We start from the raw sequence: 17,635 nt of genomic DNA, 5'->3' as shown, positions 1-17,635 counted from the left end.
GACAAAAGTCCTCCCTGCTGTCCCTCCAGTTTCATCAGCCCCGCATACCAGGGGTTTCCTTTCAGTCTGGATTCCAGACACACAGACTGCTTTCAGTTCTGCAACATAATCCCTCCTTCCCCAGACCCTCAGCTCCTGCTGTTCTCGCTGCCTGAGGGGTGGAGGGCATGCAGGGTGGAGGGTACCCCGCTGAAGTGGTGCGGGGGAAGCAGTAAAACTGGAGGAGGTTGCAGCCAGGTTGGGAAGGGTCTCTAAAGCCATTGGGGCTGCTGGGGTGGGGTCTGGCTGTGGGTAACCAGGAAGTTCGGCTGCCTCCCACGCCAGGGGGCCCTTCTGTCTGAGCTGGAACACAGCTGGCCCAGGGCCCAACCCAGGGTGAAACATCCATCCCCAGAAGAGCTCCCCAGGCACTGTCACTGCTCTGGTGAGAGGGTGACATGAGACACAGCTCCAGACTGAATGTAGCAGAGGCCTGGGCTGGGCTGGCAGAAAGGGCCCAACCTGGAATGGGACACCCTGAAGTGGGCAGACCCTACCACTCATTCAGTCCCAAATTGGCTGAGAAGCCATGCAGCTTTAAACCAGTTATCTTGAGGTCAGTATTCACATTTGTGAAATGGGAAGAAGGGTCCTGCCAGATGGAGCATGTAAAGAGGCATCAGCATGGTGGTTTCTGGTCCTCCTGAGACACCTATATTTGTCCTGCTGCTCCCACTGATGACCAAGTCCAGGGGGTTGGAAGAAAGGCAGGAAGACTTCCCCAGCCCAAATTCTGCCCCCTCTTCCAACACATAATTAGGGGGTCTCTTGACAGAGGCCAGGACTAGGCAGACTCTGTTTTCTCCCCAGTCCCACGTCATTCTGGCTGGGTCGGTCCCTGCCTATGGCCTTTGATAGCTCCCCGAGCTTTCAGGATAGCAGCAGAACTCCATGGCGAGGTGTGTGCAGCCGGCACTGGCCTGGGCCTGTTCCCCATCTTGCCAGCATCCCCTTCCACCTCACCCCACAACACGGCTTCCCTTCACCTTGCTGAACTCAGTGCAGTGTCCTGGCTCTAGGCCTAGCGTCCTTGCCCTCCTTTTCCACTGGGCGAACTTCTTTTAGTTCTTCAAAACTCAATCCCAAGCCAGTCCCACCCACGCCATGCCCAGGAAGCCTTCCCGGCTATTCCTCAGGTTAGGCAAGTTGTCTCCCTCTGGGCTCCTTGTGGCACCCGCCTGTTCTCTGGGTGGCAGCTCTGTCAGGTGCCCAGGGTACCTGCAGCACTCTGCCGGGGCTTGGCCCAAGTGGGTGCTGGAAAGCACGCGGTGAACAAAACAAAGACGGGCATGGACCTACTTCCAATGGTTCACAACGCATGGCTGTCAGGTGCTGGCTGGGCCAGAAAGTCACCCAGGACCCCTCTGTAGGGGCACCAATTCACAGCCCAGCCCAGGGGCCAGTGTTTTGTCCTGGTACGTCAGAGCAAGCCCACAGCGAGTCTGATGGAGCCTCTGATGCTATTCCCTGATCTTGCCGAGCTCATCTCAGAGCCTCTGAAAGTGATCCTCACAAAGTGACTCAGTCCGAGGCCCCTGCAGGCCACCAGGCTTGATGGGGAGGCAGCAACGCAGGAAAGTGTCCCTGAGTGTTGGAAAACCTGCTGCTGGAAACCCCTTCCTCCCACCAGCCTCTCTTCTACCCTCCTATAAAGACTTACTCAGAAAACACCCTGTATAACTCGAGCTGGGAAAAGAATATTTTCCATATCTGGTTTGCTCCCTCTTAGCAAGTTAAAATGAACTCATTCTCTGCTTCGTCCTGGCTTCCAGAAAGCTCGAAGCAAAGCTTCCCATTGCTGCAGCTTCCCCTTCTGAATCAGTGTCTCTGATTCAACTCTCCTCCTCTTGGCTCTTCTCTCCTGTTCATTCTCATATATATACACATACACATATATATATATTCTGTTTTATTCTCTTTATGTACCTTTTATTTGTAAGCCTTGTGTCATTTTGGAAGAAGTAGGTGAAATAATTATAAACATTTTGAAAGTACGCTTTGCCTGTGCAGGAATCCAGTGGGATGTTTGGGGTGTCTAACCCTAGGCCTAGACAGAAGCCCCTCAATGGCCCAGGCCCCTGGGAACAGACCTTGCGCCCCTCCCGGGACTAGGGCCTCAACCCTGTCTCCCTGGTCTTCCGCTGCCACCTTCTCTGCCAAGGCAGTGAGAAGACAGGCTTGTTTCCGAGCACAGGTGTGAACGCCAAATTGTATCCTGCAAATTCTATTGCAAAAGGGCCCACAGGTGGCTGAGAATGTCGGGAGCTGGCCTGTAATGAACTTCCGCCCAGGTCAGCCTTTTATTCTTTTCATGGGGCCTGTGTCACCAAAAAGCAGAATGAAACCTGTTCCCCAGAGTGTTCTCTGGCTCCAGGGCCCCAGCAAGAGCAACATTTTAACGGTTCCAATCACTCTAAATCATAGTTTCCCTACCTGTAAAGAGAAGGGATAGGACTGAACGCTATCTGTGGGCCTTACTGGCCACAGGCCTTTGAGTGGCTGACGGTGGATGATTCTAATGGTACACGACACTACGTGTCTAGGACACGACCTTGATGCTTGGGGGTTTGGCCAGATGAAACCAGAGATGCTCACTCCCTGGGCTCACACCACCTCTCTTTATTTTATTGAGTGCAAATACCTCTCCCTACAATGTTCCAGGACCCAGAGTGGCCCTGTGGTCACTGGGTGGCAGCCATCGGCACACAGGGCGGCGGCAGGGGGTGGTGGGTGTAGCTCCTTCCAGAACTACAGCTCCACAGACCAGCAGGAAATCTCTTTGCCTGGGGGGCTCTCTTGGTAATCCAGCTTGAGCTCTCTGGGATGGACAGACAGACAGATGGTCAGCATGTGTCAGGTGTGGTAGGAAGAAAGGGAGACAGCTGGGGATAGGAATGTGCAGGGTGGAGGGTCTCGGGGCCTCTGAGACTTCCCTCCAGCACAGGTCACCCAAGGGGACCCAGTGATGTGTGGTCCCTAGGGTCCAGGAATTCAGGGAGAGTTTCCCAGTGACCTCTGGGCTAATGTGTTTCCTGTGGGTCTGAGTTGACCATCCTTTGTGGGGTAACTGACAGCTGGGTCAGACTTGTCTGACCTGATACCTGACTGTCTGGTTCCTGGGGAGGGACAGAGGAGTGGGGGTCCCAGAGCCTAGCTCCCAGCCCCCACCCATGGCTGGGCTCAGTGGAGAGTTGTACTGAGTCACCTGGTGGCAGAGTAGTCACGTCCCTGGACCTTCAGTGTTCGCTTGCTGTCATCTGCCGTGTCCAGGGGCCCCCAGAGCACGTCCTGGTAAAACTGGCCTGAGATACAAAGGGTGGGTCAGAGAAGGAAAAAGACAGAGGGAGGCTGGGAAACACGCCCTCTCGAGGAGAGGGCACTTCCTGTTCACAGGCAGAGGCGGCTTCTGAGGGTTTCCCAAGCCTGGGCCACGTACCAAGGGTCCCACTGACATGGCTGGAGAAGCGGTCAGTGTTCTGCAGGAGAAGCCGGAGCCCCTTTCCAGGGCCGTCCCAGAACAGCAGGCCGATGGTCACTCTGTCTGGTCTGCTGAGCAACAGGAGCCCCTCCTTGTCCATGGTCACCTTGAGGCTGTGGGCAAAGCCGTGTCCTGAGCATCCTGGAGATGCCCACCGGGGACCTGGGGTGGCCACGGGTGGGGGCTGCCCTTCTGTCCTCAGAATCTCCTAGCTTGGCCTTCCAGGCGAGGGCCCTCGGTCTTGTGGGCTTCGGTTTCCTCAGTCACCTGGGAACCTGGGACCAATGCTAACTCACTGACACCTGTTATCCTGGCATTATGTATAACATAAAATAATGGTTCCTCTCCCTCTGGCTTTCTTAGATTGATTTCTCCCAAAGTAGTTTTATGTGACTTAGGGGTTCATGAATACATTTCCTCTGTCCCTTTTGATCTTATGGCCAGTGCCACTTTCTTCTGATGATTAGTGTTTAATTGTGTGTTTTAAGATCTAGAAGGGCAAGTCCCTCTGGAATGACTTCCTTTTTTACTTAGAATAATCTCTGGAGTTATTACTGTTTTTGTTTTCGCAGGAACGTTACATGTTGAATAAACCCGTGCTGTGACTCTGAGGTTATTTTCAATGGAATCTCCCTAAACTTACACTGTCTTGTTAACACAGTTCAATGTAAAAGCTATGGTCTATTTTTCTTTATGTGGATCTTCTGAGCTCATGAAAGTATGTGAATGTTCAAGCACCACGACTGATAGGAATCCTTTATTCCATCTTCTAGTGTGTTTGTCCAAGGCACAGAAATGCTATTGATCTTTCTGTATCTACCAGATAACAGGAGACTTTAAGACCTTTTATGAAACTGGGAGCTTTTAAAGGGGAGCCCCTCAGATTCCTGAGGTCTGTACTCACTTACCAAGTGGGAACCAGTTTCTCTGGAGGGGCTGACTGAGAGGGAGTGGACAAGGCTCTCTGTACTCAGCATGGGCAGGGAGTCCAGAGGACACTGCTTGAAGAGGGCCTGGGTCCTTGGACTCTCTCCCCCCAGCTCATGACTCCCAGAGCTGGACACAGCTCTGCTGGGCTCCACAGAGAGGTAGCCCCACAAGAAGAAGTTGCAATCCACCTCTGCTACCCTCTAGCTGCCTGGTATTGATGTCAGAGGGACTTGTCTCCTTGTCAGAGCTCCAAGGCTAAGAGTGACATTCCTAACCTCCCCTGGTGGACAGTGCCGTCCAGACTCTCATCATCATGGTTACCTTATCATGTAGACAGCACACCTTCCTGTGTGCCCAGTGGGCACTGCACCATCTATGGGCAAAGTGCTCTCTGACCACATGCTCTCATGAGACTGGAGCCTCAGCCCTCCGGCTGAGGGCTCAGACGATTAGCCCTAGTTAGGGATGAGGGGGTAGAACACCCTGCCTATGGTCACTCAGGGTTAGCAGCAGAGCAGCTCCAAACCATGCTGTCCCCTGGACCCAACAGTGACCCGGGTTAGGTGTGAGCACAGCCAGGTCCCCAGGTCAACCCCTGGCACCCTCCAGAGCTGGAGGGGGACGTGAAGGACTCTCACATCGTTGCCCCTCCTGTGGGTGCGGCTCACTGCAGAGCACTCGTGCCCAGCCCATAAAAGTGGAAAGTGGCCACTGCCTAATGCTCACCCGGGCATCACCGAGTACAGCGTTTCCTTCCACTTGTATGCAGAGTTTCTTCGGTTTCGAGTCATAACCACGTGCTCAGGGGACGCATGGATCTGCACCTGGGGGTTCTCGAAGGTCACCTCAATCCACGAGAAGCGGGCCTTCGCTGTCTCAAAGTGGCCAGTCACCTCAACCCCTGAGAGGGCCAGGAGCAGAGAGGTCAAAGCTGTGGCTCCAGCTGGGCGTTGGCCTGAACAGGAGGTTCCCCCCACCCCTCCCCGGCTACAACCCCCAGGGCTGCTCTTCACCCACTCACCTGCTGGTTCCCTTCCCCACCTCCCCTCATGCTGTAGGCCTGCTTCCCACCATCTTTCCACTCATCCCTTGGGTACCCCTGGCTTTGGAGGGGCCCCCCAGTCTTCAGTGACGGCCACCTTCAGATGACCAGATCAGCTCCACCTTCTGGGGACTTGAGGGCAGGTCTGGCCAGTGTACCTCCCTCCTCCACACCTTTTCCAGTTCCACTGGCCTCCCTCAGGGCTCTGTGCTTCTGCCTACCCCGTTCTTGGCCTCATGGACCCCCACTTCTCCGCCAAGGCCCCGTCACCCCCATACAACCCCATGCAGCCCTATGTCCTGGCCCTCGGACAGCTCGTCTCCTCTCCTGGGTTCATCTCCACTACACTTTGGGCGCTGACTACAGGCTGTGCCCAGGTGTCTCCTCACCCTGAAGTATGGCAGTATCTAGGGGCAAGCCCACCTCTGCTCACCTTGGGGTGTAGGTCATTCAGGCCCACATAAGTGGTGCCCAGCGAGAGGTCATGGGGCAGATGTATGAGCGCACGTGTTGGAGCTCGGGCAGCGCCTGCCTGGGACGCCGCCTGCCTGGGAGTCTGTGGGTAGGTGTCCCAGTTTCTGAGGTAGGAAGCTGGGGGGTGCGCTGTGACCAGATTTCTCTGGGTGGATAACGGGGTATGTGCCTCTCACCTTGGTCAGGGTCCGAGAGCAGGTTCACTAGCTCCTGAGGGCGCCGGAGGTCCACACAGAGCCGGTCCACGCTCTGCCCAGGCAGTGGCAGGATGACAGAAGGAGCCTGGACGGGAGCTGAGACAGCAGGTGTGTTCTGGGGGTAGGTAAAGTTGGCTAGGGGCGAGGATGGGGAGGGAGGCTGAGACGGGGTGGCACTTACCGAAGGGTAGGGCTGTCGGGGTTGTTCCTGAAATAAAAAAAAAGTCTCCGTTTAGGCAGTCTTTTCCTGGGGAGGGGCAGGGTTAAGGAATGGAAAAGCCAATGGATGTTCAGGGTTCCCTCTCCATCAAGAAACCTATGTTATGGGTTCATACAGCTCCCCGGACCCTCCCCTTCCAGGTCTCTCTGCCATAGTGCCAGACTCTACTGCAGCCTGGGGGCACCTTTGATTCTGAAATCCGTGTCGTGAGATGCTCCACCAGGACCTGAGGTAGGTGACGGTGCAGAAGCAGGCGCGAGTGCTAGAACAGAAAGGGAGAAGGCAGTCAGGATTCGAAGCAAACGGCAAGCCCTCCAGCCGTCACTCCTACCTGCCACCCACCAAGCTCCAACTCCACGAACCCTGCCACAAACACACACTCAGTCTAGAACTACCTTTGCAAAGAGATTTTTCCAACCAGAAGAGCAGCATGCTGTCAGGGAAAAAACTGAGGAGATGGGGTCCAGCCTGGCCCTGCAGCTGTGTCTGAGTCTAGGTTTGGAGATCAGAAAACAGCTCAAGGGACTACTCTTGGCTTTGGGAATGGAGGAAACCTTCCTTTTCTAGAATGTTCCATCTCTAGTGAGCCAGCCTCCAGAGTGTAACAAATTCAATTCAGTAAAAATAAAGGACATGCTATTTAATGTCATGTGCTGTGCTGTGCTAGTCACTTAGTGGCATCCGACTCTTTGTGACCCTCTGGACTGTAGCCCGCCAGGCTCCTCTGTCCATGGGGATTCTCCAGGCAAGAATACTGGAGTGGGGTGCCATGCCTTCCTCAAGGGCATCTTCCCAACTCAGGGATTAAACCCAGGTCTCCCGCATTGCAGGTGGATTCTTTGCCATCTGGGCCACTAGGGAAACCCAAGATTACTGGAGTGAGTAGTCTATCCCTTCTCCAGGGGATCTTCCCAACCCAGGAATCAAACCGGGGTCTCCTGCATTGCAGGCAGATTTTTTTACCAGCTGAGCTACCTGGGAAGCCCAATTAATGTCATACCTTACAGCAAACCTCCCTGGTCTCTGCTTAGCCCTGGGCTTGGTGATTTATTTCATCCAACACTATGGGCAGGTTCATCTTGAGGAAACTTGGCCCTCAGAGGGTCAGAAAGTGGCTTACGTGACATCAGCTCTGGTAGCACCAATCTCGAGGTCATACGGTGGAATGGAGAAGCAGCAGCAGGAGGTCCAGGTGGTCCGAATAATGGAGTGCCGTTTAACAATTTCAAACCTCCACCTTTGGCAAAGTTCACACAAGCAGTGTTTTCTCAAGCAGAGTCATGGGTCCCCACAGCCTAGGCGCTGGGACTAACCCCAGAAGAGGGACATGGAGGGGGCAGGTGGGTCCCCTCCCCTCCCCTATCACTCTGGGTTGGAACAAAGGGCCCTTCTCGAACTTCTCCCTGCTGGAATATTGGCCCTCCTTCCCCGCTCTGGTAGTGCCCCTCAAACTATCTTTTCCTCTCCAGCCTCTTCTTTTAGAAAAGACAAAGACAGGGTCTGCACTGCTGCCTCCTAATCAGACACAACTGGATTTGAGTCCCAGCCCTGCTACTGGCTAGGCGAGTCTAGTAAGTCACTCCCCTTATCCACAGCCAGGGCAGAGCCCAGCCTGTAGCCAGGGTAAAGGTTCTGTCAGTATCCCCTTCCTCTACCCTCTCCTCTTTTGCTACCTGGTTTCCTGGATGTTCTGTCCCCCACAGAATGACCAAACCTCATGGGCCCTGGAAATCAGAGAAACTTGAGTTTGCTTCTTGAATGCATGTTTCTGGGACCCCCAGTGTCTCTGTGTCTCTAGGGCCTGAGTGACAGCCAATATCTGAATGAACAGGTAACTGAGTGCACCAGCGTGCTTGGGCAGACGACACCCCTCCTGAGGAGGGCTGGGTGGGAGAGGCGCTGGCTAGTCGCCATATGGTCGCCGAACCATAGGCCCTGTGTCAACCAAGAGTCACCAGGGCCAGCCTTAGAGGGCATTAGGCTCTTACCTAAGTAGACTCTGCTGCCTCTGCTTTCTGAATAAGACAAAAAGAGGGAGAAAGAGAGACACACCATCAGGGTGGTTTGGATACATCTGAAGTATTTCTATTTAACTTTGTTTCCCAACCCCAGCGCTATACAGGGTACAGTGAACGTGCGGCGGCGGGGGGTGGGGGGCGGGAGGGGGTCAGGAGGCCCAGCCTCAGTTTCCTCATCAATGAAATAGGGATGAGTTTTCTGGGAGTCTTGGTTGGGACGTTGGGGAGGGGCTGGGGAGAATGCTGGGTCAGAACTCTGCTGCCACACCCACCATCCTCCACAGGCTTCTCAGCAACCTGAGACTGTTCTTGACCTTCAGGTTTGGTGATCACCATGGACGTGAGGGGGGTGACAAAGCTGTAGCTGAGTGACAAGCTCAGTGCGCGGGCCTCAAGAGCCTGCTTCTCAGCATCTAACGCAGAGACCCTGCAGGTAGAGGAGGCCAGTGGCTCAGCAAGCCCCCAGCTGCCCAGAGTCTCCCTCCCTCCCAGACCCTTCTGGGGTTACCACCACCTCAAGTCTCCCTGCCCAGGAGATGCCTGTGCCAGCTGTGCCAGCCCTGCCAGTGAAGAGCCTGGGGAGATGCTGAGGCCGTGGATGGCCACCCCAGTGGGCCCTGGAGGATGCCTTCACCCACATTTGCTCGAGCAGTTGCTGGATGGTCAGGTATGCCCAGAGTCTCTCTATGAAGCTGTGGAAGATGTACTTGGGGCTCCGGAACATCTCCTCCTGCTCGGCCACATGGGACATCATCATATAGGTGATGTTCTCCCTGTGCTGTAAAGAGGGGCCCAGGGAGGGCAGGAGCAGTGAGGGCGTGATGCCAGCACCTGGCCTGGTGCTGCCCAGCCCGCCACAAGAAACCTGGTTGGGGTGGCGTTGGTTGCAAGTAGAGCAGAGGGTACGGAGGATGCTTAGGGGTGTGAGAGGCTCAGTCCTGGAGCCTCCAAGGATGATAAGGAGGTGGAGAAAACATGGAGAAGACTATTCCAGGTGCAAAACAATGGGCGCAGAACCAGGAGCTGCCTGAATTTTTTGCCCTCTCCACACATACAGCTATTTTTTTCTGTTTTTGGCTGTGCCACGTGGCATGTGAGATCTTAGTTCCTCGACCAGGGATTGAATCCAGGCCCTTGGTAGTGACAGCATGGAGTCCTAACCACTAGACTGCCAGGGAAGTCCCTTGGATGAATTTTAAATAGACTAACACTCTTGCCCCAAGCAACAAGACCTGTGAAACCTTAGGTCTGGTGTTCGAGCTATTTTTCACAACACGTTAACTACATAACTACTAAAAGAAAGACATGTTTGTTTGTGAAATACACTAAGTCACCTTGGGTTCTGCACTTTAAGAACTCCTGGACTCCAGGACAATATGAGCAGCTGACACACAGGGAGTGTTTACACAGGGCAAAACCTTAATCTCCAACGCAGCCTTATGAGGTGGGTGAGGTTGACTTATTTTCATGGCTACAAAGCAGGAAACTGAGGCACAGCGAGGTTTAGTGCCATGCTCCAGGTCTCAACTCTGCGAGGTGCCAGAGCTGGGTGTGAAGCTGGGCAGGCTCGCCATAGGATGTGCTCTGCCTATCCCGACACTTGGCTACTTCTGAGACAAGGCCCTGGGCACCCCCATGCCCACTTGCCTTGCCCACCTGCTCTTCTCCCCACACATGCTGACTGCCTGCCACAAAATCATGAAATATTCCTCTGTCCTTCCAACATCTGACCTCTTCCACCTTCCACTTACCCCTCAGTCTCAGCTGAGCCTCCCTCAGAAGCCCTCCCTGATCCCCAGGCCAAGCTGGGGCTTCCAGCGCTGCTTCCCTGACTCCCCAAGTTTACCCAGCCCGCAGCTCCTTGCTCGTGTGACAATGTACCCGTGCTCTCTCTCTCATGAGGGCAGTACCCCCAGGGCCTGGAGAGCTGCTGTGGTTCTCTTTGTGGAATGAGAGGCAGGGAAGGCTGTGCAGGGACAGGACACCACCTGGTGGGCTGGGCTCTTGACCTGGCAGTAGCGGGACCTGCGGCAAAGTGGCTGCTCTGCCTGGAGGTCAGACTGCTAATCTGTGAAATGGGAGCAGCCCTCCCTGCCTGACTGCTTGGGTGAGGACAAGAGGGGATGTCAAGCAGCTGGTGCCCTCAGGAGCAACAGCAGCAGCTGTACTGGTTGACCGTTACGTGCCTACCACGTGCCAGCGCTGCACAGGCGCCCTCGGAAAATTACATCATCTTGATAATCTCCACGGGGAGCCAACACGGTGGGGCTGCGTCACCCACAGATGGCAGAGGGCACTCTGTAACTTGCTCAAGGTCAATGGGCTGGAGCCTGGCAGGGCTGGGGTTTGAGGCCAGCCCCTCTGACTGCCCGCCCCAGCTGCCCTTCCCCTCCAGAATGGCCAGCCACACTTACCAGCTGCCCCCGGATTTGGGCTAAGAGCACATCAGGGCTCTGCTCCCGGAGCTTCCCAGCCACTACCAACTCGGAGCCCTTGAAGAACACCCGGAAGGTGTCCTGCGTGACCGACTCCACAGCATTGCTCGGGTACTCAAAAGCCACTGACGTCATCAGTGGGTTGGCCACCTCCTGGTAGAAGTCCTGCAGGGCAGGGAGGGTTTCATGAGGGCCGGGCTGGGGTCTGCCCACCTGGCTGTACCATCCCTTGCTCACACAGCCCAGTCAGGGTGTGTGGGCACCTGCAGCTGCAGGGCGGAGTCTGAGTCCTCATAGATGCGCCGGGCCAGGCCGCCGTTCTCTAGTGCCATCTTCTCCAGGAAGGCGTAGCTGACATCGAAGCCAAAGCCCAGGCAGAAGAGACTATGCTGGCCATTTATAGCTTTCCGCACGTTCTTCTGGATGTTCAAAGGGTTGGTCTCCCCTGGACCCAGTGGTTTCGGAAAGGGGTGAGAAAACGGTGATTGGCTCAATGGATATTTCTGGAATCTCAGAGCCAAAGAGGCCTAAAAGACCCTTCTCCCTGCCCCAGGTTCCACAGCACGCCAGGCTGAAACCCAGCTTCTCCTTCTGGGCAGTGCACCAGGGGGGTGCTGGCAGTGCCTCACCTACAGTGGGGTCGCCATCAGTGAGGAGGATGATGAGGGTGATGCTCCCTTCAGGCAGCAGCTCCTCCTGGTTGGCTTTCTCCAGCAGCTGCACGGCCATCAGCATCGCATCATTTATATTGGTCCCTGTGGGGCACACACCCTCAGCGGGGCTCCCAGCAGGGCGCCCCAGAAGTGTCCACCACGCAGGGCGCCCCAGAAGTGTCCACCACGCAGGGCTGCACAAGCACTCACCTCCCTGGGCCTGGATGCCAGTGGCGTAGCTCTTGGCCTCATTCACGTTCTCAGTCGAGGCTGGCACTAGCAAAGGTTTCCACGTGGTTGCTTCCGAACTGAAGCTGATGAGGTCGAACTGGTCATGGGGACTGAGGTCATCCAGGATCTTGATGAGGGCTTCCCGGGTCTGGGTCAGGGCAAGGGGACACAAGGTGGGTGTCTCAGTGGGGCCTCCCTGGTGGCTCCTGTGCCCTTAGACTGCACCTTAAGGCTCACAGCTGGAATGAGGACGTGGGGAATGTTCTAGCGGCAAGACCAACCTCAATCCATGGGAGCCCCCTACCTAGGAAGAGGGAGGGCACGTCTGGTTGGCCTGCTGGACCAGAGCTGATGGTGTTAGACGTCTGCGAGTTTTCAGAACTCCTGCCTGGCCCACGGGACCTACCTGCTTTATTTTCCTGCCCATCATGGAGCCGCTCTTGTCGATGACAAAGATCACATTCTTGGGTATTGTGGACAGGCTATCAGGGGCAAAGTAGTGCACAAAGTAGCCATTCTCAATCTGTGACCAGAGTGAGACACAGCCAGGTGTAAGAGCTGCAGCTCTGCCCCCAACCAGCCTCCTCACCCCCAACCCTGAGGTTCTGCTGCACTCTTTATTCCAGCTCCTTCCGGCCCTATTCCACCATGAGCCTCCCCAGATTCTCGCCATATTGCTTGGCTTGATCCAGTGCCTCCCTTACAAAGGCTTCCCTGCTTAGACCTGGCTCGCCAGAACTCTACCCTTACTTTACCTATTTAATTATTTGAAGCAGCTTATACTAAAAGGTTCAGACATAGTATACCTGAGATCCATCAAAGAAGTGAAGACTCCAAAAACAAGGCCCATCAAAAAGGTAAAAGGGAAGCACAATGTGGCCAGAAACTTATGTGAAAGAAGCTACTGCGATTGAGCATAAAAGTGAACTGTGAGCCTCCTGGCAGCCAGGGCAACAAGGGAAACCCCATCCAATATCTCTTCAGCAGAGATGAACTTTTCTCCCCCTCTGGAAGGGAACAGTTTCAGCGACAACACAACCAAACTGCCTGTGTTCTCTCTGTGCAATACCTGGGGCACACTGATAACCAGGGTGGTTATTCTGTCTTTTCTTCAACAACACCCAGGCTCAGGTCCTTGAGGGTGAATGGACTTTTTGGTGGCTCAGCTCTTGCCTGGAGCCCACATACCTGAATGGAACCCCCGGAAAGGGGCCGGTCCACATCATAGCGGACAATGAAGCTGCCATCTAGGACCGTGTCCTGCTTCTCCGGATACTTTTGTTGCTGTGACAGTGTTGGCTTGAATCGGACGTGAGCCTGGAAAAATGACCTGGCTGAAGTTGGAAGGAGCAGCAAGGTGGTATTAACAACACCCCTTATCCCTATCTGAAGAGAGAATTCCAGGAGGCAGTCTTGGGTCAAGTTTCAGGAGACTTTGTCTCAGGCTGAGCTGTCGGCCAGATGACCTCCATATAGGGGAGCGGGTGTGAGTGAATCTCCTGCTCCCGTCTTTGTGCAAGCAGAGGCTGGGCCCAGGATGTGTGCGGTCCAGCCAGCCCCTCCTCCCTACCTGGTCTGGGGACCCTCACATAAGTCTTCTCTCCTGAGCTCAGGGTTCAAACCAGGACCCACCATCCATCCCTGGGCCTTGCCCTCCCTGTCTGCCAAATGACAGCACGGACATAGGAACCTCACAAGTCCCTCAAGCTCAGAGATTCTGATCAGTGGTTCCGCTCTCTGGAAGTCTAGCCTCAAGACAGGCCCCTGGGAACCCTCACCCGCAGACCCTAGCAGGCCCACCTTGGTCTTGTTCTGTGAGGTGGTGAGGGCCTCTGCCAGTTTATTGGTCATGAAGGTGCTCTCTGTCTCCAGAAAGCTGATGCCCTGAGGCTCGAAGATGTGAATGTCCATCTAGAAGCAAGAAGTGGGTTACTGGGTCTGCTGGGAGCCAGGGCTGGCCCTCACGGGGTAGAGGGGGAAGCTGGGTCCGCCCTCGGCAGAGTGAGGTCATCAAGGAAGCCTTCTAGGAGAAAGTGGTGCCATGTACCTGCAGGTGTTTGACCAGCTGCTGGGGCCGGACTTTCAGCAGCAGCTCGTACGCTCCCAGATGACGGGCCAGCAGCTCTTCATACACCAGCTCGAAGGTGACCTTGGCAGCAGGAGCCACACTAACGGACACCTGGAACTGCTCTGTCTTTCTCCCGGTGGCCCTGGGGGAAGAGGGCATCAGATGTGCCCCTCAGACTTGGGGTTGGGGTGGGTATGGCCCTTGGAGGGGGAGCAACGCTCAACAGCTGAAGGCGGGGGCAGCCTTGACCCCACCCCCAGAGGGATCTTCCCCCCCTTGGACTCACCTGACAAGGCCAGCACTCTCGCCCCTGGCCACAGCTGCACTGTACTGCTCCTGCGCTGCAGCCTTCTCCTTGATGTTACCTGGGTAGGTCACACCATCGATGACCCTGGGGCAGGAGGGAGTGAGTTGTGAGAGCCTGGCGGGTGAGGCCCACTGCAATCCCACCTTCTCTGGGACTTTCCATGCCCAGAGTGACTCCTATCTTTACCTGAGCCCACGCGTCTCTTACACACCTACTGCGGACACAGCTCTGTTTGGGGCCCCGGGGTGCTCGGGGCTCAGCAGACCTCCATCTACCCTGAGCTATGCGCTGTGTTGGCTGACATGCCTTTTCCTGAACTACTGGGATGAAGGAGGAGGCAGGGCTGAGCAAGCACCTGGCCTCTCTCCTCCCTTCCTGTATGGCTCCACGTTCCAGTTGCCCCTTCCACCCTACAGACTGTCTCCAGAGGAACCAATCAGCCACCAGCGAGAGCTCTGAGCCTCATTTCACTCAGCCTTGTGTCCAGCTGGGTGCGGCAGGCTGAGGAGGGAGATGCTGGCTCCCAGGCCAGTGGAGACACAGGGCTGAAGGCTCTGACCCCTCTCTCCACGGCTGCCCCTTTTCACCAACAAAGGACAGGCCACACTGAAGAGAGGCTGGCTCCTGGGAAAGGTTTTGGATGACTAGGGGATGGGGCTCCTTGATGGGTAGAAACAATCCTAGTGGCCATTTGAGGGATAGAGAGAGAAGCGGCAGGCAAACGTAAGTCTGCTCCATCCGGGGGGTGGTGTGAAAGTGTAAGAGTCTCCAGGTGGGAGGGGACAGCCAGGATGTCGGGACCAGTGTCCCTCCTCCGCACCTTCCTGGTCACAATTTAACCCTGGGCTACAGTGGGGCTGGTGCTGGGCTGCAGGGCTCCTCCTTCCAGATGCCCAAATGGGGCTCCTAGCCAGGTTGGGGAGCAAGGCACCCTGCCCTGCCCCCTGCTTCCCTATCTCATGCAGCCACAGGAGCTGGGCCCAGAAAGGGGTGCATGTCCTGGGCCTTCAGAAGATGAAATGGGCCTGGAACCTTGCAGCTTGCCAGCCACAGCACCCACGTGGGAAGTGGGGTGCAGCCTGTGAAGCTTACACTGCAAGTTGGGCCGCATAGGCCTGCTCCTGGTTAGGAAAAGAAGGGCTGATGGAGGGGGCTGGGCAGAGAGCTAAGGAACCAACCATAAGGACCCTGCCCCCATCGCAGGTGTTCAGAGGTCCCAGGGTGCAATGGGGACTCTGCCTGAGACGCTAGCTCTCTGCCCCGCCCATCACCCTCCCTGAGTTTCTAGGATCAGCCCCTCTCTGGCCTGTTCTTAATCACTGCCTCTCCTGCAGGGCCAGAGACAGAGAGTTCTCTGGCATTTAGCAAACATTGCAAAACTCAGTTGGGAAGGGTGGGGGAGGAAAGTAGAGGACAAAGTGACGATCATCACCAGCTTACAGAGTCACCAGCTTACGGAAACCCCAGGGGCCTCTCAACACAGCTTCTGGCTCAGAGAAGAACCATCCTTTGCAGTATCCCACTATGGGGCAGCTGGACCAGCCTGGGTCAGAACTTCTGTGACAAGGAAGTGATCGCCCTCCCTGAGGCATTGCTTCATTGTAGGGGCTTAAGAAGTTAAGAAGTTTTCTGTGTTCTGGGTTGGAATCTGCCTTTTGGTGATTCCCTTCTGTCTGGGCTTGGCCTCAGGATGCCCTAAGTCTATACTTCTCAAAGGCAAAGACATAAAGAGGCTGTGGTTCTCCATCTGGCACCTGGGAAGAATTCAGGGAAAACAGATGGATGAATAGATGGAGAGACAGAAGGCGGGAGGGACCAATGGAGGGAGGGATGAAGGGAGAGAGGGATAGATGGAGGGAAAGAGGTAGGAATGGGTAGAGGGGTGGAATGAGGAAGGTAGAATGGGAAGGAGGAAGGGATAAAAGGATGGAGGCAAGGAAGGGTCTCTGAGAATGCATGAAGTTCCTGGAAGCCTCTGGCCTCTGTATTGCCTACAGGTGGAACACACACACCTCAGGCTTATATCCTGGCACATCTCATATCAGGAAGAGAACACAGGGGCCATGGCGTCAGACTGCTGGGTTGGGGAGGGGAGACCAGGAAGAGTGCAGGAGGGCACCTACATGGAGAAGTTGGTGATGAACGCTTTCTTGGGCAGCTCCATCTGGAAGGTGGCCTCCCGCACGGCATCAGCCTTGTTGACCACCCGGCTGGTGATGACTGTGTGGGCAAATCGGGAGGAGACCTTAGAGTCCACAGTGAGGCTGTAGATGTCAATGTCATTCTGGACCTGTGAAGGAGGAAAGGGTGGGACTGTTTAATGCTCTTCAAGAGTGGGTCTTGACCTTGGTCCCACACCAAGCCCTGGCCCACAACCCCAACCGAGCCTCAGACCAAGAAGAATCACATGCAGCATTGTGAACTTTGATCTCAAATCAGAGGCCGCTGTGTGTTTCATTCCCCACCCAATAGTGCAGAGACCCTACTGGGCAGGGACCGGTCTGTCTTGTCTAGTGGGGGCCACAGTGCTCCTTGGAGAAAAAGCAGGCAAGGGGTTGGGGGTGGAGCCTGAGCCCCACTGTGTCTGGGAGGGACTTATCCTTGAGGCAGAGTTGAGTGGCAGCAGCTTCCATGCCATCTTAGCCCTGCCCAGTAGAAGGGCAGTGCCCAAGTCCGGTGACTGGGAAAACAGTGCTCACCAGCCTCCTCGCAGGGGCCTGCGGGAGCTGGGAGACTTGGAGGTAGGGAAGGTCCATCTCTAAGGCTGAGCATCTTCTGCTCTGTCCTTTTCTCCACAGCCATGGGGCTGCCCTTGTTGCTCCATCCATCCCATGGGGCACTCCCCCAAGCATGTGTATTTTGCCCCAGGTGTGCGGTCTCCAAGGAAGGGTATGTGTACACAGGCAGAGCCTACACGGCTTTTGCCTGCTTGCACATGGCATACTTGTGTTCAGCACAGAGGTGCACGGCAGGCTGAGTGCCTTGTTTACACGTGAGTGAGTGTCTGCCTGGTGCCAGACCCTGTACTCAGCACTTCGTAATACTAAAGGTTTCCTCTTCACCACAAACCTCTGAATAGTTCTATTACTATAACCTTGTTCTGCTACTGTTCTACAGAGGAGGAGAAAGAGACACAGAAAGCATCAATAACTTCCGCGAGGTCAGGCTGACAGGAGGGGTAAGCTGGGCTCCTGAGGCGCATTCTTACCCACCCTTCTAGGGCAACTTGCTAGGCTGTAGTTCCTCCCTGGGAACTGGGAAATAACAGGATCACCCCTCCCAGGAAATGGGGGATTCTCCATAGACCCCTTAGGGCAGCACCCCTTCTCTGTACACACACTGACCCATGCTCACACAGACCAAGACTCTCCTCGCCTTCACTCATTTGCCCCATTCACTAGGGTGCACACACACAGGCCCCCACAGATGTTACCTTTTGGGCCTTGCTGGTCTGGAGGACAGCCAGCGAGAGCAGGACCAGCACGATGCTGTGGATGCGGCCCGGGGCTGGGGTCTTCATTCTGGCTCTGGCCGGTCGCTTCT

At 55.5% G+C, this 17,635-nt stretch overlaps 1 protein-coding gene across 2 annotated transcripts; it reads right to left on the bottom strand.

Moving 5' to 3' along the window:
* Positions 1-2,643: 2,643 nt before the first annotated feature.
* Positions 2,644-17,635, bottom strand: ITIH4 (inter-alpha-trypsin inhibitor heavy chain 4). Of its 2 annotated transcripts, NM_001015590.3 has the most exon segments (23): positions 2,644-2,857; positions 3,245-3,341; positions 3,476-3,630; positions 5,174-5,348; positions 6,140-6,256; positions 6,342-6,368; positions 6,565-6,642; positions 7,501-7,617; positions 8,054-8,104; positions 8,369-8,395; positions 8,671-8,825; positions 9,037-9,176; positions 10,813-10,998; positions 11,097-11,278; positions 11,463-11,588; positions 11,697-11,865; positions 12,124-12,240; positions 12,906-13,034; positions 13,518-13,628; positions 13,765-13,927; positions 14,072-14,176; positions 16,216-16,382; positions 17,526-17,635. In NM_001015590.3, coding segments are annotated over 23 exon segments (2,751 nt in total). In that variant the 5' UTR covers positions 17,613-17,635; the 3' UTR covers positions 2,644-2,787.

Source organism: Bos taurus, chromosome 22 (genome assembly GCF_002263795.3).
Source record: "Bos taurus isolate L1 Dominette 01449 registration number 42190680 breed Hereford chromosome 22, ARS-UCD2.0, whole genome shotgun sequence".
Lineage (NCBI taxonomy): Eukaryota > Metazoa > Chordata > Mammalia > Artiodactyla > Bovidae > Bos > Bos taurus.
Note: the sequence above shows the minus strand (reverse complement) of the source record. Positions and strands in the feature narration are given on the sequence as shown.